At 58.5% G+C, this 20,970-nt stretch overlaps 1 protein-coding gene across 1 annotated transcript in view; it reads left to right on the top strand.

Moving 5' to 3' along the window:
• Positions 1-20,970, top strand: part of SLC39A11 (solute carrier family 39 member 11) — a gene marked incomplete at its 3' end in the record, with an annotated part of 92,156 nt that overhangs the window by 16,301 nt on the left and 54,885 nt on the right. The window contains exon 4 of the mRNA XM_056138399.1: positions 16,507-16,662. Coding sequence (XP_055994374.1) covers positions 16,507-16,662 — 156 coding nt within the window. The remainder of the gene's footprint in view (positions 1-16,506; positions 16,663-20,970) is intronic.

Here is a 20,970-nt window from a genome sequence, read left to right as displayed (position 1 = left end):
TGCTGATGGGGAGACTGACAGGTCTCAGCCCTTGTTGGGGGCCACGGGCAGACGTGAGGTTTTCCTGGGAACCCAGCCTGACCCTGCCGGGCCCTCCAGGACCCCCCACCCCCAAGGCAGAGGTTCCTCCGAGCCCAGGACTGAGGCTGTGGCACCTGTCATCTGGCCTCCCCTTGCCCCTCACAGTGAGCTGGGGGCTTGGCCCTTCTCCCCGGGGCCCTGACTCCTCACCTGGGCAGAGGTGCAGAGGAAAAGGGGGGTCCGGGGGGTACAGTTCTGTAGCTGAGTGTGGGGTGATGAGGTGAGAAGGGAAGGATACGGAGAAAGAAAAAAAAATCACGGGGGCAGGAGACAAATGATGATTGCTATTGTTGTTGTGTTTTTTCTTTTCAATTTCATGCTTCAGATTTCCAGCGGCATCCTAAACTCTGGGGGAGGAAATGATCTATACTTCCTCCCTCCCCGGCGGTGGCGGAAGCGGGAGCATTGGACAGGGAGCCCACACGTTTGCTCCTGCCCTGTGGAGCCAAGGGGCCCCGAGAGCCCCTTTCCCCACACCCCCGTCCCGCTCTCTCTCCTCAGCCCTGGCCAGGAAGGCTGCAGCCCCCACCTGCCCGTGCCCCCTACCTTTCCTCAGGCTTGACCTGCGATTCGGGGACCAGGCTCTCCACCAGGGGGTTCTGCTTCTCTTTGGGGGTCCAGGGACCATGTCAGAGTCCCCGCCATCAGACAGGGTGTGGGGACCATCTCAGAGTCCCTGCCGTCAGACATCAGACAGGGTCTGGGGACCATGTCAGAGTCCCCTCCATCAGATAGGGTCTAGGGACCATCTCAGAGTCCCCTCCATCAGATAGGGTCTAGGGACCATCTCAGAGTCCCTACCATCAGACAGGGTCTGGGACCATCTCAGAGTCCCTGCCATCAGACAGGGTCCAGGGACCGTGTCAGAGTCCCCGCCATCAGACAGTGTGTGGGGACCATTTCAGAGTCCCCGCCATCTCAGAGTCCCCGCCATCAGACAGGGTGTGGGATTATCTCAGAGTCCCTGCCCTCAGATAGTGTGTCGGGACCATCTCAGAGTCCCCGCCATCAGACAGGGTCTGGGGACCATGTCAGAGTCCCTGCCATCAGACATCAGACAGGGTCTGGGGACCATGTCAGAGTCCCTGCCATCAGACATCAGACAGGGTCTGGGAACCATCTCAGAGTCCCCGCCATCAGACAGGGTCTGGGACCATCTCAGAGTCCCTGCCGTCAGACATCAGACAGGGTCTGGGGACCATGTCAGAGTCCCTGCCATCAGACATCAGACAGGGTCTGGGAACCATCTCAGAGTCCCCTCCATCAGACAGGGTCTGGGACCATCTCAGACATCCCCACCATCAGACAGGGTGATGTTGTACTGTGTCCAGACAGATGGGGAGAATCTAGTTCCCGACACTTTTGGGGGGCTTACTTACCTGTGGTGCTGTAGGAGGGGTGGGTTCGCTCCCTGTGGTCGGGAGGGCGGGGACCACGGGTCGGGAATGGAACTGGGGTCTCTGCGTACATGGCTGCACCCCCACCCTGGAGCCCTTCCCGGACTGTTCCCAGGCATGTTTGAAGCAGACTTTGAACTTCTCCTCCCCGCCCTGCGTGCGTCGCTGGTGCCAGGGCCATGCCTTTGCGTGTTCTCCGTCGCCACCCAGTGACAGGTGCAGAGACGGAGTGATGGGGCGTGTCCCGCCCACAGCCCTGCATGCGCAGAGCTGGCACGCGATGCCATTAGCTCCCGTGCCAGGTTCCCGGGCAGCTTCTGAGAGCGGCTGGGTGGGGGGTGGCTGTTGGCAGATGCCCCTTTGTTTACTCCCAGGACAGGGGAAGCGACGCCCTGCAGACCAGGCCGCTGCCTGTCCGGGGGCCCCTCCCAGCACAGAATCGGGGTCACCCCTGCAAGAGAAGCCCCCCTCCCCTCGCCATGTCTGCAGAGGGGTCAGCGGGTGGCAGTGCCTGGAGCAGAGGTGGGCGTTCCGGTTGGGGGATGGGCAGTGGGCATCACAGGGGGTCTTGGAAGGATGGGGACCCCTGGATGCTTGGACCCTGATGGGTTGGTGGGCTGGGCCCCCCAGCAGGAGTTGGTATAGGTTCTGCAAGCCGGGGATGGGAGCACTGTGGCAGGAGTGAGGCTGAGCAGAGAGTGTGATGGGGATTGGGGGGGTGCGGGTGGGGGCTGCGGGGACCAGCCCTGGTGACCAGGGTGGAGAATCGAGAGAATTGAGAAACCAGAGCGCACGAGAGATAAGTGTGTGTCAGAGGACCCTCGCTCTCTTTACTGTTTGGGTGCTCGGGGAACACCATGGGATGCTGGGGATCAATCCCAGGTCAGCCGCGAGCAACCCTCCCTGCTGGACTCTTGTTCCACCCCCTCAACACTTAACTGCTTTAGGTCGGAGCATTAGTACAGTGGGGAGAGTGCGTGCCTTGCTGACCTGGGTTCGATCCCCAGCATCCCGTATGGGGCCTCGAGCACCACCAGGCGTCATTCCCAGGTGCAGAGCCTGGAGTGACCCCTGAGGACTGCCCGCCAGGTGTGGGCCCAAGAATAAAAGCCAAAACCAAAGCCAAAACCAAGACTGCTTATTGCTTTGAACCAGGAAACCTGGGGCCCCAGATGGAGTGTTCTGGCCTCCTGAGGCCAAGCTCACACACAGCCAGTTGGGGGATGGGGTGTGTGTGTGTGGGGGTGTCAGTGCCGTCCCTCAGCCCAGGGCGACTGGCAGAGACAGAGCAGAGACCCGCCGTGCCTCGTGCGTTCTACACCAGCCTGCACCTGTGTTCTAGTTGCCAACTCCCACTTGTTCTGCCCCTTCTGGCTCTCAGCTCCCTGCCTTCCCTTTGGGAGCACCACCGAGGGACCTGGACTTCTTGGTTTTCATGGTTTTGTGTGTGTGTGTGTGTGTCTTTTTTTGTTGTGGGTCTGGTTGGGGGTGGGATTTGGGCCTCCCCTGATATTGACTCCGGGCTGACTCCTGGCTCTGTCGGGGTGACTCCTGGTGGTGCCGGGGTGGGGGGACACCTGGAAACGTGGCAGGACTGGAGCTGGGGTCCCTGCTTGCAGGGCCTGTGTCCTTCCTTTCCTTTCTCTCTAGCCGAGGCAGGAATTGGGAGGGCAGAGGGCCATGGGCACCCCCTGGGGGCCTGGGGTGGTGTAACCGGAGACCCCTGCTGGTCAGAGCAGGGGCTGGGGGGCAGGGGGAGTGTTCGGGGTCTGGACCAGGATCGAGCAGGGGGCGTGGGGCCGGGCCGCTCTTCCATGTGTATCAGGTCTTACTCCTGTGAGTGGGTTTGTGCTCTGGAAATCTGTGTGGTCGGGTGGTCTCCTTGGCAACCAGACTCCTACAGCTAGTCGTCGGGGTGCTGATATTTCCTGCCACTCTGCTCAGCATTCAGTTTGATGGGGAGGAACCGACACCCTAAAGAACAGTGGCTGCACCCAGACTCCACTGCAGAGGCAGCCCAGATACTGCTCGGGAAAGTCGGTCCCAAGCTTCTAGGTTGGGGGGGGGGGTAGGGGGGGGTGGGGGGGGTGGGAGGGGGCAGGTTCCCAACTTTTTTTTTTTTTAACTCAACCTTTTGCACTAAAATGGAGTTTTTTTTTCCTCTGGCCCAAAGGAGCTGCTGGAGCTCAGGCCATCACGGCTGCCTTCCAGGGAGTAAATGGCTGGTGGGGGAAAGGCCAGTCCCTGCTGGTCCTGCCCGTCAGCTCCGCTTACATCTCATTGGCCTGAGCTTAGCCCTCAGGCTTCCTCACTGGGGCCCAGTCTTTCAGCTGGACTGCGGGGGTGCCCAGTTGGAGGTTGGGATTCTGCTGCAGCAGGAAGCAAGCACACGCCGTTCCTGCTGTGCCCTCCATGGTGACCGTGGACAGTCGGGCACAAGGAGGAGGGAGGAGGGAAGCCACCAGGCGTGGGACTGGCCTCGGGGTCATGGGAGCTGGGCTCTGCATCCCCTGAGCGGGCCCCACTTCCTTCTCAGGGGAAACATGTCAAACCCAGGTCAGCCGCGTGCAAGGCCCGCACCCTGCCCTCTGTACTGTCTCTGCAACGCCTCCCCAGCTTTCAATCCACTCCCGCACCCAACACAGATACATACATATGCGCACACACACACGCATGACACACATGCACACAGATACGTGTGCACATGCGCATACACGCATGCAGTACACACACGCACACACACATGCACACACATGCACACAGACATGCAGACACGCACGCACTCATGCATGCACATGTCTGCACACACATGCACACACATGCGCATACACATACAGTACACATGTGCACGCTTGCATGCACACGCACACACACATACATGCACACGTGCACACATGTACACAGACACAAACTCCCATGTACATGCACATGCACACACACACGCACACACACACGCACACACACACGCTTTTCTCACTTTGGCTCTGGGCCGTGAGCTGCTTCCCCAGACTGGCAAACATCCTCCCAAAGGGGGCCGAGGCCTGGAGCTCGAGTGGTGGTGGGGGGGGGGGGCGGCGGTCAGTGCTGAGGCGAGGGGAGTCTTGGCTCTCCCCTGCGCCCGTGCCTGCCTCTGCTCGCCTTCTCTCCCTGCTGCAGTGTTTGCTCGCTGCCCTCTCGCTCTCTCGGCAGCCCTGTTCCTCTTGAGCAGAAATCAGAGGCGACAGCCAGGGGCTAAGTGAGTTAGTGCTCGGGAGTGTGGGGAAAATCTCTTATCCGTTCGCTTCGAGAACCAGGGGAAGCGGATTAGTGCCCGGGAGAAGGCAGGGCGCAGGGGGGAGACCCTGCTGGCACTGGGCTCAGCAGATTATGCGTCTGAATCAGCACCCCAGCACCGTGACTCTGCCGCCAAGGGGCCTGGAGGGCTGGCGGGGGTGGGGGTGGGGGTCTTTGAGCCAACGACAGGGAGCACTGGCCCCGCAATCCCAGGCTTCAGGATGTGACTCGGTGATTTTGCCTTCTGTTTTTCCAGTGTTTCCCATCTCCGCCTCGGCTGACCCTCCCGAGAAATCCTGTAGCGGAGGGTTTATTTGCACGCAATAGGAAACGTGGGATGCTTGGTGCAGGGGGGGGAGGCATTGCTCCCCGCACCGTCTCCCCCGCCTCCTCCCCGGCATCCCAGGCTCTGTCTTAGACTTGGATAAACAAAGCAAGCCAAGAAATCCTGGCAGCGGAGGGGGGCATGGGTTTTGCAATCTTCCTGAGAAAGAAATTGGTATAGATGCGAAGGAAGTGGCACTTTTTTTTTTTAATTGTGTAGTGAACAAATAAAGGCGCTTCCTCCCTGTCAGATTCACAGGGAAAACCCAGCCCAGGGGGCCTGGCATCCCTCCCCTGAGCCCAGCCTCCCCGCCCTAGGGGATCAGGGCACTTCATCTGGGGCACAGATGGAACCGAGAGTGGGTGGAGGGGGAGAGAGGTGGGCTGGTGATTGGTGCATGGTGCATGGACAGATGGGGGATTGGGTGAGGTGGTGGTGGACGGAGGGGTGGATGGATGGGTGGGTGGGTGATTGGGTGTGTGGGTAGGTGGGTAGGTGATTGGGTGTGCGGGTAGGTGGGTGGGTGATTGGGTGTGCGGGTAGGTGGGTGGGTGATTGGGTGTGTGGGTAGGTGATTGGTGTGTGGGTAGGTGGGTGGGTGATTGGGTGCAGGGTGCATGGGTAAGTAGGTAAATTGATGGGTGATTGGGCGGGTATTAGATAAATTGGTCCATGGGTAGGTGGATGGAGGATGGAGGGATGGATGACTGGATGGATGATGGGCGATTGGTGGGGGCAGGTGGGTGGGTGAGTGAGTGGAGAGACGGTGGATCGATGGTGGATGCATGGATCTGTGGGCAGGTGGATGGATGGAGGAGAGATGGGTGATTGGATGGGAAAGTATGTGGATGGGCGAACGGGACGGTTGATGGTGAGTAGATGGGTAGCTGGGTGGCCACATGGGTGGATGGATGGGTGATTGGGTGGGTGGATAGTGAGTGGATGAATAGATGGGATAGGTGGATAGATGGATGGAGATAGGTGGATGGCTGATTGGGTGGGTGGATGGATGGATAGGTGAGTTGGTAGGTGTAGGGTTACATGGGTGGTGGTGGTATGTGGGTGATTGGGTGGATAGATGAGTGGGTGGTGGATGGATGGAGGGAGGGATGGGTGGATGGACGGGCGAGTGGGCAGGGGGTAGAAGCCTCTGGACAGGGCTCTGTAGCCCTGTGCTTCCTCAGACAGCCCCAGCATCCCTCCCTGTTTCTGTGCCTCCCCTATACTTCATAACTTAGTGTGGAGGCCCACAGGGACCCTCATATCTGGGAGCTTCTGGGGGGCGGGACTCCTTCCCTGCGGGAGAGAACCGGCATCCTGGCAGGGACCAGGAAAGCTCCTGGAGTGGAGGGCAGGTGGGCAGTCCATTCTGACCAGCTGCTCGGAGCTTGCCCACCCTTCCCTCCCCAGGGACTGGACAGTGCTCGCTCTGCCCCCTAGGGGGCTGCTCCCAGTGCTCACCCCTGGATTCTAAGTGCCGCTTCCTTCTCTTCTCCTGCATGCTAGAAGCTTCTGGAAGTCCGGGCTGGAAGGTGGCTCTTGCCACCACTAGATCTGCTCCCAAGTTCAGGGTGTCAAACTGCGGTTGGCACTCGATACTGTTCTGGCTTTCAGGCTGAGGCTTACTCCCGGCAGGGCCTGGGGACCGCAGATGGTGTTCGGATGGAATCCGGTTCCCTGGCCTGCAAGGCGAGCGTCTCCGGGTTCCGCCAGTGGGTGCTGAGCGAGCCCGTTGTGAGCATTCGGGGCGTGCTTCGGGGTGGGGCTGCCTCTTCCCCTAGCCTGGTTTCTGGGCCCTGCTGTTATGTCGAAGCCTTGGAATGAAGGGCCCGGGAAGAACCTCCCCCCACCCCACCCGTGCTCTGCGCTGTAAGGAAATCGGTCTTCCTGATTCTCCCAATGAAGGAAGAGGCTAATTGAATGTAAGCTCGTTACCGTGCTGAGGCACTTTGAAAATTTCCCCACGATTTAATTATGATGAACTTGCCAGGATGTGGCCATGCAGGATATGCTTCCCCCGTCTGCCTCGCGTGAGGGGAGCTCAGGCCAGGGGGCCCCGGGGACGCCGGGGACACGAACATCGTGACTGTGCGAAGGGAGGCCGGCCGGGCTCTCCGCCTGGTTTCTGCGGCCATCCACTGTGCGGACCCCCGTGTCCACGACGGTCCCTGGGCAGCAACCTGGCCCCTGGGGAGGGCGGCTGTGCCTGTTTATGGGGCCAGGGACACACGCTGCTGGCCAGAGCATCAAGTTTACAAGCTCCTCTTCGTGGCGCAGAGCTGGGCGTGGGGCATTCACCCTCTGGCGTGACCTGGGGCTCTTGGGTTCAAGCCCCACTCCTGTGCCTTCATGGGAATCTTCCTCTCCTCCTCCCTGTTCTTCCCTCAACCCCCTCCCCTTCCTTCCTTCCTTCCCTCCTCCCTTCCCTCCTCCTTCCCTCCCCCCTTTTCTTTCCTTCCTCCCTTCCTCCCTCCATCCCTCCCTCCCTTCCTCCCTCTCTCTTTCCTTCCTCCCTCCCTCCTTCCTTCCTCCCTCCCTCCTTCCTTCCTTCCTTCCTTGCTTCCTTCCTTCCTTCCTTCCTTCCTTCCTTCCTTCCTTCCTCTCTTCCCCTCCTTTCCTCCCTCCCTCCCTCCATCCCCTCCCTCCTTTCCTCCCTTCCTCCCTTCCTTCCTCCCTTCCTTCCTCCCTCCCTCCCTCCCTCCCTCCCTCCCTCCCTCCCTCCCTCCCTTCCTTTCTCCCTTCCTCCCTCCCATCCCCTTCCTCTCCCCTCCTCCTCCCCAGGGTGGCGTACAGCCACCATTCTGCATGCCTGGGGTGTGCCCCACTCACTTTAGACCTCTGTCAACTGGTGGGGTGGTTGGGGGGCAGCTCCCGGGAAGGAAGGGCCGGGCTGGGTCCTCGGCTCACCCTGAGCCCTGAGTTTTCTTTAGCCCTTGCCCAGTCCCTTTGCTCCCTGCCATCGCTTTGGTGCAGAGAGGCATGTTTTCGAGTGGTGGTGTAGAATCACGCTCAGGAATCCCGGCAATGCTGGGGACCAGCCCAGTGAGCCTCTCTGCAGACCCCCGGCTGCATTTTCACCTGGCGGGCCTGGCTTCCCTTCCTGCTTGGCCGGGCGTTTGCCTGGGCGCTGCTGTGCTGGGCCGGGCGTGGGGTACACTAGCATCCCTGCCGGAAACCGTCCGTTCACCCCTGTGAGGCAGGCGTGAGCCCCCCAGCCCGGGCTTGGGGTAACGACTCCACTCTGGAGGGAGAGCCAAAGGTGGGAGAAGGGCTGGGTCCCCCTTCCCGAGGTGGCAGCTCCTTCTCTCCTCACCCATAGTGCCCAGAGCAGACAGATTGGGGTACCCACAGTGTGGGGGTGCCAGGGGCCTGTGCAGCTGGTGTGTTGCCTCCCCAGGCCAGAGCTGAGAAGTGCTGACGGCTTGGTGGCTGGGTGCCATGGCCGTCTGCGTCCTGCTCACCGTCTCCTGGTGCCCAGCTGGTGGAGAGTTTGGCTGTGAGTGCCCATCCCCTGCTTCCGGGGTCTACCTGGAGGCAATGATTTCGGGAGGTTTGTGGGTTCCAGGAGTAAGCTCCCCTCCAGCCTCAGGTCTGTGGGCATGAGCCCAGCAGAAACCTTCAGAATAATAATTATTATTATTGTTTTTTTTTCCTTTTTGGGTCACACTCGGCGATGCACAGGGGTTACTCCTGGTTCATGCACTCAGGAATTAGTCCTGGCGGTGCTCGGGGGACCCTATGGGATGCTGGGAATCGAACCCGGGTCGGGCATGCAAGGTAAACGCCCTACCCGCTGTGCTATCGCTCCAGCCCCTAATTATTATTTTTTAAATAATTATTAATAATTAATGTTGGTTTTGGGGGGCTGGAGCATTAGCACAGTGGGTAGGGCGTTTGCCTTGCATGCGGCCGACCCGGGTTTGATTCCCAGCATCCCATAGGGTCCCCTGAGCACCACCAGGACTAATTCCTGAGTGCAGAGCCAGGAATAACTCCTGTGCATCACTGGGTGTGACCCAAAAAGAAAAAAAAATTTGAAAAAGAATATTGGTTTTGGCTTCAGGGTCACACTTGGCAGTGTGTAGGGCTGACGCTTGGCTTTGTGCTCAGGGATTATTCCTGGTGGGACTCAGGGGCCCCTCTGGGATGTTGGTGATAGAATCCAGGTCAGCCGTGTGCAAGGCAAGCACCCTCCCTGCTGCGCTATTGCCCTGGCCCCAATGTAGTATTTTTTTGGGGGGGGGGGAGATGGGGCCCACTTGTGGTGTGTTCTAGGGGCCTCCTCCTGGCTCTGAGCTCTGGGGTCCCCCCAAGCACCGCGGTGCTTGGGGGGACCCTGTCAGCATCCAAAGTGAGTGTGTCCCTGCCCGACCGCGTCCCATGCAGCCATCTGGGGCTTCTCGGGCCTGGCAGTTGCTCCGTGAATGTTTGCTGAGCCGAGTCGCCCCCAGGGAGGGACCTTCTCGGTGGGTGTCAGCACTTGTTCAGGCAGGCCGAGGACTCAGAGATGGTCACCGGCCTGTGAGTTTGAAGGCCCCCTGCATATTGTTCCTCCCTGTCGGGAATGTGTTGCTCTTGGAGTGTCAGCAGTGAAGCCTGGGGTCACAGGGCATGGGTGCTGAGTGGATGCTGGTTACGGGCCAGTCTGTTCCTGCCGGCCTCGCAGGCCTGCGTGTGATTAGTGGTCAGCTCTGGGCCCTGCCAGTCTCGGGGCGATCCTGTCTGTGCGCCAAGGGCCTGTTTCAGGCTGGGCCCTAGAACCCAAGATCTGTATATTTTTTTCTTTTTGGGGTCACTCACACCTGGTGATGCTCAGGGATTACTCCTGGCTCTGCACTCAGGAATCACTGCTGGCAGCGTTTGGGGGACCCTATGGTGTGCCAGGAATCGAACCCAGGAGACAAACGCCCTCCCTGCTGTCCTGTTGCTCTGGCACTGAGCTTTTTATTTTTTGCTTTTTGGGTCCCACCCGGTGATGCTCAGGGGTTCTTCCCGGCTCTGAACTCAGGAATTACTCTCCTGGTGGTGCTCGAGGGACCGTATGGGATGCAGGGAATTGAACCCGGGTTGACCGTGTGCAAGGCAAATGCCCTCCCCACTGTGCTATATCCCTCCAGCCCCCTGGCCCTGAGGTTTTTGTTCTGGAATGTTTTGGGGGTTTAGAAACAGGTCAGGGATACCTGTCGGCTCTTCCTCCAGGCTCTCCTAAAGTAAAACTCTCCCCACGAGGAGGGCACAGGGGCCAGAGCTAAGCAACGGGCCTGGGTGCAGGTGGGGCTGCGTCCCTGGCCTTATCGGGTCTCCCTGATGTCCCCACTGCTGTCCTCTTACTCCCAGGCTCCCGCTCAGAAGCCGTGTCATCAGGGGCACCCCTGGAGCCGGGCGCGGGGGGGCGGGGAGACATGCCTCTCGCTCAGAGCACAGAGTGGGGACAGTGGCCTGGTTCTGGTTCCCAGCCCTGTGCTCTCACAGCAGGCTGTGGTGGGCGGGGGGGTGCTGGCTCTATTTGGATTGTTTTTGCTTTTGGTGCCTGAACAGGACTTGGGGACGGAGCCGGGGCCCGTGGTGTGTGAGGCCAGTGCCCTGCCCGCTATGCGCATGCACTGGCCAGGCCACGGCTCGGCTCGGCTAGGGGCTGAGTGACTCCCTGGGCTCCCTTCTGCTCTGGCTACCCCGGGCTGCCCAAGGGCTTGGGGCTGCAGGCACCAGGGCTGCTTCAGGAGGAACAGGCCTGGCTCACTGATTGCCCCCGCCCCCCCCCTCCCACACACACCGTTGTCACTTCTGAGCTGTCCTGAGTGGTGTCTCCCCGAAAGCGGGGAGTGGGTGGTGTTGGGGGGAGGGGGGCTGTGGCAGCAGATGCCCCTTGGAGCTGTCTCTCTGCATGCCTGGCCTGGAGAAGGGGCAAACAAGTGGCAATGGCCAGAACTGCTTAAGGCACCCGGGGCCAGAGAGAGGTAGTACAGTGGGTAGGGCACCTCTCTCTCTTAGGGAGGGAGGGGGAGGAGGAGAGAGGGGAGGAGGGAGGGAGGGAGAGAGGGAGGAAAGGAGAGAAGGAGGGAGGGAGGGAGGGTGAGAGAGAGGGAGAGAGGGATAAAGAGACTGAGGGAGGGAGAAGGGGAGGAGGAGAGAGAGGGATAGAGAGAGGAGACAGGGAGGGAGGGAAAGAGAGGGAGAGAGAGAGGAGGAGAAAGAGACTGACTTTTGGGGATGACTGTGAAGTTTCATGCATCCCGAGGTTCATCCTTGGGTTTGGGCAGACGTGAGGATCGTGTGCAGCTTTCCGGAGCATTCTTGCTAAAGACTCTGCTCTGCATCCGGTGTCAGCCCTGAGGCTGAGCTGCCGCCCCGACTCAGGACCCCGGTTAGACCACCCATCCCTTCGCGTGCCCCAGAGTCTTTGGCAGGAGCCAGTGGGTTTCGGGATCCTCAATCCCAGGCAGCACGCTCTGCTGTGTGGACAAAGGCGGGAAGAGATGCAAGACGGCCCATCCTCCGGCCACTCTGAGGCGCGGGGCTGACGCGCCGGGGGGCCCGCGTTTGCCTTTTTCCATGGGCTCAGCTGCAGGAAGCCTGGGTGCCTGTTAGCCGGGGTCACAAAGGGACATCTCGCCCAGGACTGGGCTGGGGAGCTGGGGCCAGGGCGCACCCCCTCCTCCCTCCAGGCGCTGCTTCTTGGGGGTAACTGCGGGTTAATCAGATACACGGCTTCCTGCTGCCATCTCTGAGTGGGAACATCAGGTCCCGCAGGTCAGAACTGCCCGCCAGGGAGAGGGGCGTGAGTTGGTGGGGGGCGTTTTATTTATTTACTTATTTATTATCATTACTTTTTATTGAACGACCGTGAGGTACAGTTGCAAAGCTTTCAGGTTTGAGCTTCAGGCATACAATGATTGAACACCCATCTCTCCACCACTGCACATTCCCCATCACCATTGTCCCCATTAATTATCCCCCCACCCCTATCCCAGTCCTCACCCTGCCTCTGTGGCAGACAATTTTCCCCATACTCTCTCTCTACTTTTTTTTTCTTTTTGCTTTTTGGGTCACATCCAGTGATGCACAGGGGTTACTCCTGGCTCTGCACTCAGGAATTACGCCTGGCTGTGCTCAGGGGACCATATGGGATGCTGGGGATCGAACCCGGGTCAGCTGCGTGCAAGGCAAACGCCCTACCCGCTGTGCTCTATCGCTCCAGCCTCCTCTCTCTCTACTTTTGGGCATTATAGTTTGCTCGAATTTTCCCACCACTATTCATGCCTGCCTGCCAGGGGCAGATGCTGGATCATTTATTTTCTGTTGCTCACTTTGAATATCCTGAGAGGTCACTTTGAATTCATGAGAGGAACACTTCTGGAATTCTAAGATTGTAGATGGTTGGGATCCAGAGACATTTCTGGAGGGAGCTAATCCATTTTGGGATGCAATTGGGAGTCTCTGGACCAAGGCCATTGGTGCGCTGAGATGGTGCCTGGAGGCAGATTGTGGGCGTGACAGCCAGGACCTCAAGCGGGGAGGGATGGCCCAACTTCTCTGTGGCCTGGAGTCTTAGTCCTGGAACCCACATACCTGTGGGCGTGTTTTAGGCAAGCCAGCCAGGCGGGGCTGGCTGATGAAGGCTTTACCCTTCACCCTAAGGTCATGCTCCTGGGTATTTACCCAGACAGCATAATCGTGATGCGCACATAGCCACCCGCACACTAGAGAATGTCTCTAGTGACCATCTGCACCAAGGAGCCTACCCTGTGATGGGTATGTTTGGATTTGGAATGATTCAGTCAATGTCGTATTAGCACTAAAAGACATGAAAAGCAGAGATGGCTCCAAGGGTTTGGAACACAGACAGGCCTACAGGATGGAACCCTGGGGTCTGTTCCCAGCACTGTGTGGCCCCCCAGAACTGCTGGAAGTGACTGAGCTATATGAGTAGCCTCAAACACGGCAGGTATGACCCCCCACTCCACACCAAATTAAATGAAAGAAAGTGTGCTCCTTATTGTATGAAAAAGCCAATCAGATTTTGGATCGGGTGAAACTAGGGAGACAGTAAGAAGACCCGAGGTGCCCAGGATAGGGGGGCTGAGCACAGAGATGGGCGCAGACAGCTCAGAGGCTGAGGTGCAGGGCAGTGAGATAGCTCTTCGTGAGACCATGTTAGTGGCCAGTGTTGATAGTGGACACCATGTAGTGGACACCATGTTAGTGGAGCTCATGATCGTGGATGTCTAGTGGGTATCACGATGGCGGATGTCATGACAGTGGATGCAGTGATTGCGGTTGTGGTAATGGTACACGTGACCATAGTAAATATTTGCTAACCGGTTGGTACCTCCTTATCCCCCACTCCGGAGGCAGCCTGTGTCCCTCGGCCAGGACCTACCTCTCCCCTGCTGCTCCTCCCCCACCTGGTACCTACTCCCCAGGGAGGCTGGTGCAGCCATAGGAAGGTTGCATGGGGGGCTGGGGGCTGGGGGTAGGGCCCCAAGTCGACCACAGGCCACATGATCTGGGTGGCTTGGCCCCGGGCACTGACCTGGTGAGCATGCTGTTAGCTTTGGGGTTAGTTCCTGTGGCAGTCCCACGACCTGGTGGATGATGTGGATGTTGTGTTCCATGTTTCTTTAAGGCAAAGCAGAATTAGTTTTGGCCCATTCACTGCTCTGCCTATAGGCGGAGCCAAATGAGGTGGGTGGAGCCAAGACAGGGTGGGCGGGGTCAGGATGGGTGGAGCCAAGACAGGGTGGGTGGAGTGGGTGGAGTCAGGATGGGTGGGTGGGGTCAAGGTGGGGTGGGCGGAGCCAGGGTAGGTGGAGCTGAGGTCAGTGGGCGGAGTGAGGACGGGTGGGTGGAGCCAAGATGGGGTTGGTGGAGTCAAGATGGGTGGGTGGAATCAGGGCGGGTGAGCATGGGTGAGACGTCCTCGCATCTCAGGTGCGGGCGTGGGTGGGTGAGGGTGCGTTTCTTTTGTGAGCACTTGGGAATGAGAACATTCTACTCACTGGACTCACAGAGAATCGGTGCTCACTAGTTTCTGCAGCATGTTTAGCCACTCGTGAGTGATTTTTTTTGGGGGGGGGTGAGCAGAGTGGTGGGACGCATCTCATGCTGGGGGTCACTCCTGGTGGTGCTCAGGGCATCATGTGGCGCTGGGGTTTCAGCCGGGGCTCCTGCGTCTGAAGCCTGTGCTCCAGACCTTGGAGCTGTCTCTGGCTTTAATGAAACTCTCCCCTCCTGGATTGATGAAATGGTCCTTTCTGTTTGCATCCCTCAATCTGTCATTGATTATTAGCTTTGGGGACCTGCAGCCAGCGACCTCCTAATTTCCAGAGTCAATTTCTCCTTCTACAAATAGCCCTGGAAAACCACATGTACCCGCCAAGGGCGGTGGGGGTGCCAGCCTCAGAGGTCTCATGTGAATCTTGGTGTGTGCAAAGAGGTGATCGATCCGGAGGCCCCGCCTCCCCCCCATCCCCTTTCCTCGGTGAGATAAACATTGACACAAACCTCGATGCTGTCATGTGTCAGCCACGCTTGCTCGTTTCCAAGGCTGTCACCTCCAGGGAGATGGGAGACCTCCTGGTGAGAGGTGGGGAGCCAGCTTCAGCTTCCTTGCAGGAGGAGTGGAAGCAGTGAGGGGGGAGGTCTGACATCACAGAGGGATGATGCAGTGATGACAGCAGACTGGGGAGAGCAGCCAGGGTGCCTGTCTCCTGGTTTGGGAGAGGTCTGGGGCAGCTCCCTCTTGGCTGGGAGGGGGATGATGACAGTGCGTTTGTATCACCAGCTCTGCTCACCCCATTGTGGTCCCTCCCACCCCAGTGTGACCACTAGACGTGTCCCATAGAGGACCCGGTGGACCCTGGGGTGGCCACTGAATTAGAGACTGGACGACTTGGAACTAGATCCCATCCCCAGTGGCCGCCTTATGTGGTCCTTCTGGGAACTGTCTGGAGGCTTTTTCATTTGTTTTGGAGCAACACCCAGCAGTACTCAGGGCTTACTCCTGGCTCTGTGCTCAGGAATCAGTCCTGGCAGTGCTCAGGGGACCTTGTGGGATGGTCGGGATCGGTTGTGTGCAAGGCAAGCTTCCTACCCACTGTACTATCACTCTGGCCCCCGGCTTTTTTCATTTGGGATCGTCCCTCTCAGGGCTACCCTGCTTCATGCAACACATGGACATCTGAATGGACTTGCGGGCCTTGTCTGGGTCATGAACTAGGGTGACCAGACGGTGTGTCACGCCAAGTTGGGGTAGACCTACAGGACCTGAGTGGTACTTGGTTCCCTAAGGCAAGCACTGGTGAAGAGGGCGGCTGGTCCCCTTGGTAGATAGTAGGCAGCTTCTACCCTCAGCCTTGCACTGACAATGCCTGAGAGACCTGGGGGATTGGGAGGGTGCGGCCTGGTGCAGGGGGCAGTCTGCTAAATGCAGAATTCAGCCAACAGTGGGTAGCTCATCACTGTGGTTTACACAGGATCATGCCATCGGATCAAGCTATAGGAGGCCTGATTCATGCAGCTTTCTGCACACTTGCACTCACTTCATGCCAGAGTTGGGTTTACCCAAAGTTCCAGTCTAGAGTGCATGGTGTAAGATGCTTCTTTCTAATTCTTGGCATCGTCAGCCTCGGCAGGGATGCACCCTGGCATGGGCCCTGGCACCCTGGCATGTCGCTGGCGAGTGCTGTCACGAGGAAGAGGCTGCAGAGATGGGTTCTTGCATGGGTCTGACCCCCTACCCCCGCGTTTATACACAGTTCTGCTGGACGCTGGGACCCCAGAACTGTTTCCCAGGGTCCTCCCAAGGCTCCTTGTCGGAGGTGCTAGTGTCTCTCTTGATTGACGGGTACCCAGGGCGTGGTCCACACCCTGTTCTCTCATTTTGATTGGCTACAATCTGGGCCCTCCTAGGGGGCGTTGTCCATACCTTGTTCTCACATTTTGATTGGCTACATTCTGGGCTCTTCCCAGGGGGGCGTGGGCCACACTTTGTTCTCGCATTGTGATTGGCTATAACCTGGGCGACACACTTAGGTTTTTTTTTTTTTTTTTTGCTTTTTGGGTCACACCAGCGATGCACTGGGGTTACTGACTCTGCACTCAGGAATGACCCCTGGCGGTGCTTGGGGGACCATATGGGATGCTGGGAATCGAACCTGGGTCGAACCCAGGTCGGCTGCATGGAAGGCAAATGCCCTACCTGCTGTGCTATTGCTCCAGCCCCTGTTTTTGCATTTTGATCAGCTACAACTTGGGCTCTCCTAGGGGGCGTGGTCCACACCTTGTTCTCGCATTTTGATTGGCTACACCCTGGGCTTCCTCAGTTGCTGCCTGCCTGGGCAGGGTTAGCATGAATCCCTCCATTCATTGTGTGTGACAGTTGACACGTGCTCGTGGCTGGACTAACGACTTCTCCCCCTGCTCTTGCAGGTGATGCTGGCGGCTTCCTATTGGTCTCTCTTGGCCCCAGCAGTGGAGATGGCCACGTCGGGGGGCTTTGGAGCCTTTGCCTTTCTCCCAGTGGCCGTTGGCTTCAGTCTCGGGGCCGCCTTCGTCTACCTGGCCGACCTCCTGATGCCACACCTGGTAAGTGCCACAGGCAGGGCACTGCCCAGGCTGCTGGGTTGGGTGGGGGCTCGGAGCGTGGAAGTGGTTGCAGATAAGCACCGGCTGGAAATGGTTGCGGGACACGGGGCATGCAGCCAGGCCTGGGGTGCACTCCACGGTTGGCTGAGCCTGTGCTGCCGCCAGGAGTAAGGTCCAGCGCAGGGGCCTGGCACAGGGCTGTGCGGCCTTCCCCGACATTGGTGCTCCGCCCCAGAGTGGGCAGGAATCTCGCGTGAAGCGGACTGGGGGTCTGAGTTCTCAGCTCACAATGAAAGGGGCCGGGGGACCCCACTGGGGGGCCTGGGATGCAAGCCTCCCTGTTGGGTAGGAGCTGGGTGCTGTCAGGCTCCTGGGGGGCTCTGGGCACGAAGCCGTGGAAAGAGCTGGGTCTCGTCATGCCTTTGTTCCTGTTCTGGCTCCCAGGGGTCAGGGCTAACGGGCGGCAGCTCATTCCTCAGTGCTCACGGGGACGCACTCTGGGCTATGAGAGGGTCTGATGGGGAAGGAGAATGGAGAGTGTAGATGGTTGCTGATGGGAAGGGGAGGAGAGTGTAGACGGGTCGCAGGAGAGAGGAGGGTGTAGACGGTCGCTGATGGGAAGGGGAGAGCAGTCTTTAGGATGGGGGGGAGAGAGTCTCACGGTGTCAGTGATGTGCGTAGGGAGATGTGTGTAGATGCGGTGTGTATGTGGGCAAAGAGGAGTGCGGAGACTGTGTCTGTGATGGGGTGGAGGTCCGGGATAAGGTCTCCAGGGAAAGATCCACTTTCATCGCAGTGTGAGCGAGTCTCTCCTTTGCCCTTCCAGCTGTGGGGCACATCTGCATGGCCTCAGCTCGGGAGCCCCATGGGCCTAGAGGCAGCCGCTGGCTCTCCTCTTTGCAGTGACGATGGGGTGGTGGTGGTGGTGGTGGTGGTGTGTGTGTGTGTGTGTGTGTGTGTGTGTGTGTGTGTGTGATCAGCTGCTGGTGGGGGGCTTTCTCTGCACCTACAATAGTCTCCAGCCGCCTTGGGCTCTGCAGTGTTTGCCCTCACTCCCCTTCACTCCTGTCAGTTCTCACAGTGGCTGTGCATCTGGACGTGCTCCCAGGGTGTTCCTCGGGGCCCCTCCTGCCCACCCTGGGTGTGAGAGATGTGGGTGTTCCTTTAGGGAGAGGCCGCAGCCACCATTAACACCCAGAACTGTGCTCATGGGCAGGGAGAACTGCCTGGCGGTCAGTATCTACCCGGGGTGTGGAAAAAGAAATTCATTTCCATTGTCCCTGGGAGCCGGGACCGGCCCTTGAAGGGGCTCAGAACTAGATAAGAATCATCTGTGATTGTGAGGTGTGGAGTCCCTGCTGGTGCCTGGAGCTGGCTCAGGGCCCCCTTACTTTCCTGTTTACGAGCTTCCCGAACCTGGACCGCACACTGGTGCCCACCACCCCCCTTCCCATCCCCCTGAGGTCCATCTCCTCACAGACCGAGGGGGTAGAGGTGTCGACAGCAGCTCCAGAGCTTGGCAGGCAAAGCTCTGCATACCTGAGATGACTTCTGCTCTCAGAGAAGAGGGGAGTGAGCTGTGGGGCCAGGGGTGTGCTTCGGCCATTGTTAGAGAAGAGGGAACCGAGGGGCCAAAGAGGTGGCGCAATGGTTAGGGCCCGGGACCAGCTGCTGATCTTGAGTCGATCAGTGGCACCGTGTGACCCCACAGGCACTGCTGGCTGTGGCCCTGGTTATCCCCTGTACCACAGTGCTCGGGCCCCCACATCGAACCCTTAGTATGGTTGGCTGAAGATCACCCCTAGGTCTCCTTTGCCCCCTCCCCTCCCCTCAGAGTATTAAGAGGAGGTGGGTCCAGGCTGGCTGGCTTTCCTTTTCCTACCCCCTCCCCACCCTTCCCCAACCCCTCCCACCATCTCCCCTCCCCTCCCCTCCTCCCCCTCCCTTTCCCTCCACTCCCCTCCCCTCCCTTCCTTTTACTCCCCTCTCCTCCCTTTCCCTTCACTCCCCTCCCCTCCCCTCTCCTCCCCTTCCCTCCTCCACCCTGTGTGCTATGCTGGATTGTACCCAGGCCAGCCACAAGCCAGGCAAGTACCTTCCCCACTGGATTCTCTCAACGCTGGGTCTCTGGCTCCCTGGGACTCTCTCCTCCACCTGAGCCTGCAGCCCCGTGGCGGTGGGCTTGGTCTCCCCGAGGGAGGGCTGGGGCTGTCGGCCCAGGCATGCGGCGCCCGCTCTGTCCTGACCCATCCCTGCGCTCCCTCTTGCGGGCACTGGCCCACGCGCCCCTCTCTCCATGGCTCCGGTGCCCTCTTTGACCCCTCTGCCCCCCAAACCCGATCGCGCCCCGTCCTGATGGGCAAGTGGCCGCACGAGGGGGCTGCACCACACCGTAGCTCACGCCCCTGGGTCCAGATGGGCTGTCGCCCGGGACACAAACTCAGGGTGCAGGGGAGCCTCCCATGTGGGGGGTGGGAAGTGGGGAGGACTGGCTTTCTTTTTCCGAGGTGGAAACATGACTCCTGTCCTCTCCTGTGTGTGTAAAACTCGACCTCTCGTCCTTCTGGGTTAACAGACCGACCCGCCGACCATGGTGATGGCTTCCGACAGTAAGTGCCCTTTGAAAAGTCTATGAAATGGCCCCTAACCCTCACCTCCCCACCCCCGGAGCCTTGACGGGCTTGTTCAAAGGTGATCTCTGTCCTGAAGACATGTCTTGGGCTGGTGGATGGAGAAGGATGTGTCTTGGGTGGACGCCTCCCCGCCGGTTGTCCCCGAGACCAGGCATGGGGGGCTGAGTCCGGCTGTGGTCCCGGGTCATCCTCAGCCCCTGGCTTCTTGTGATCATGGCCAGATCGTTGTCTTGTCGCCTACGGATCCACCTGGTGGAGGAAGGGGGAGAGGAAAGTGGGAGGCGGCCTGGGACTCACTCAGCCCCGGACGAGAATGGCGGGCTCCTGTGGTCCTTTATTTATTTTTTCCTTTTTGGGTCACACCCGGTGATGCTCGGGTCACTTCTGGCTCTGCACTCAGGAATGACTCCTGGCGGTGCTCGGGAGACCCTATGGGATGCTGGGAATCGAACCCAGGTTGGCCGCGTGCAAGGCAAGTGCCCTCCCTGCTGTGCTGTTGCTCCAGCCCCGCTCGTGTGGTCTTGACCGTGTCTGAGGGGAAAACACACACAGTCTTGCCCCCCTTTTAAAAAAATGTATTCACTTTTTTTTTAAAAACTCTGTGATTTACAAAGTTGTCCATGCTCCAGTCGTTCAAGCATTTCGTGTTCCAGCACCACTGTGTGGCCTTCCCTCCACCAAGATCCCCTCCCCAAACCTGCCTCCTGAGGCACAGAACAAATTTACTTTATATGGCTTAGTCCTACAAAATTTTAAGAACCGGCAGATAGAATTATCAGTAAATAAATCAGTGAGAGCAAATTAGTGGTTACTATATGATTTTGACCTATGTAAATAAGAAAATTATAGTCATTAAGTACACTATCATAAAACACCCATATATAGTTTTAAACTCTGGAATCTAAAGTTTATATTTTATTTTATACTTGGATCCTGTTACTGTTATTATGTGGTGATAATCATGGGCATTGGCCCTTTCTAAGAGTACATTCTGGGGCCCAGGCCTTGCACGTAGCGGACCTGGGTTCTGTCCTCGGTGTCATGTAGGGTTTCCCGAGCACAGAGCGGGGAATCATCCCTGAGTACAGCTGATGTGACCCCCCCCCCAAAAAAAAAAGCACAGCCTAGGGGAGTTCAGAGTATTCCCGTGGGAAAGCTCTTCTGGACGCGTTTTCTTCTAGTGAAGGGGACACTTGGTGCCCTTCCAGCCTTTCATCCTCCCCACCCACTAGAATCCTGCCCTGCCCTCTTCTTTCTGCTGACAGTTACGGATGACTCTTCTTCAGGGTGTCACGGAAGTTGTTCAGAGGTCCAGTGCCAACATCTTCCACATGGGAGAATACCCTTGAGGTGGCGCTCCATCCATGGTTTAACCAGCTTTTTCAGGGCTGTATAGTATCCCATGCTATGGCTGGACCACTACTCATTGATAAATGCGCCGACTTTTGAATGGCTCCCACCCCCTTGCTGTTGTGGGCAATGCTTCCTTGACCGTTCACGTGTACCAAAGCTCCCAACCTTACTTTCTGTCCCTTTTGAAACTCAGAAATGGGCTTGCTGGATCCTGGGCTGTTCTATTTTTAACTTTCAGGGGAACTGGCACGCTGTCAGTCACATCAGCCGTGCGCCAGCACCTGTGATTTTGTTATTTTCGGTTTCATTTCTTTCTTCCAGG

The sequence above is a fragment of the Sorex fumeus genome, unplaced genomic scaffold (assembly GCF_029834395.1).
Source record: "Sorex fumeus unplaced genomic scaffold, SorFum_2.1 ptg000128l, whole genome shotgun sequence".
Lineage (NCBI taxonomy): Eukaryota > Metazoa > Chordata > Mammalia > Eulipotyphla > Soricidae > Sorex > Sorex fumeus.
The sequence above is the reverse complement of the archived record's forward strand: the minus strand, read 5'-3'. Positions and strand labels throughout refer to the sequence as shown.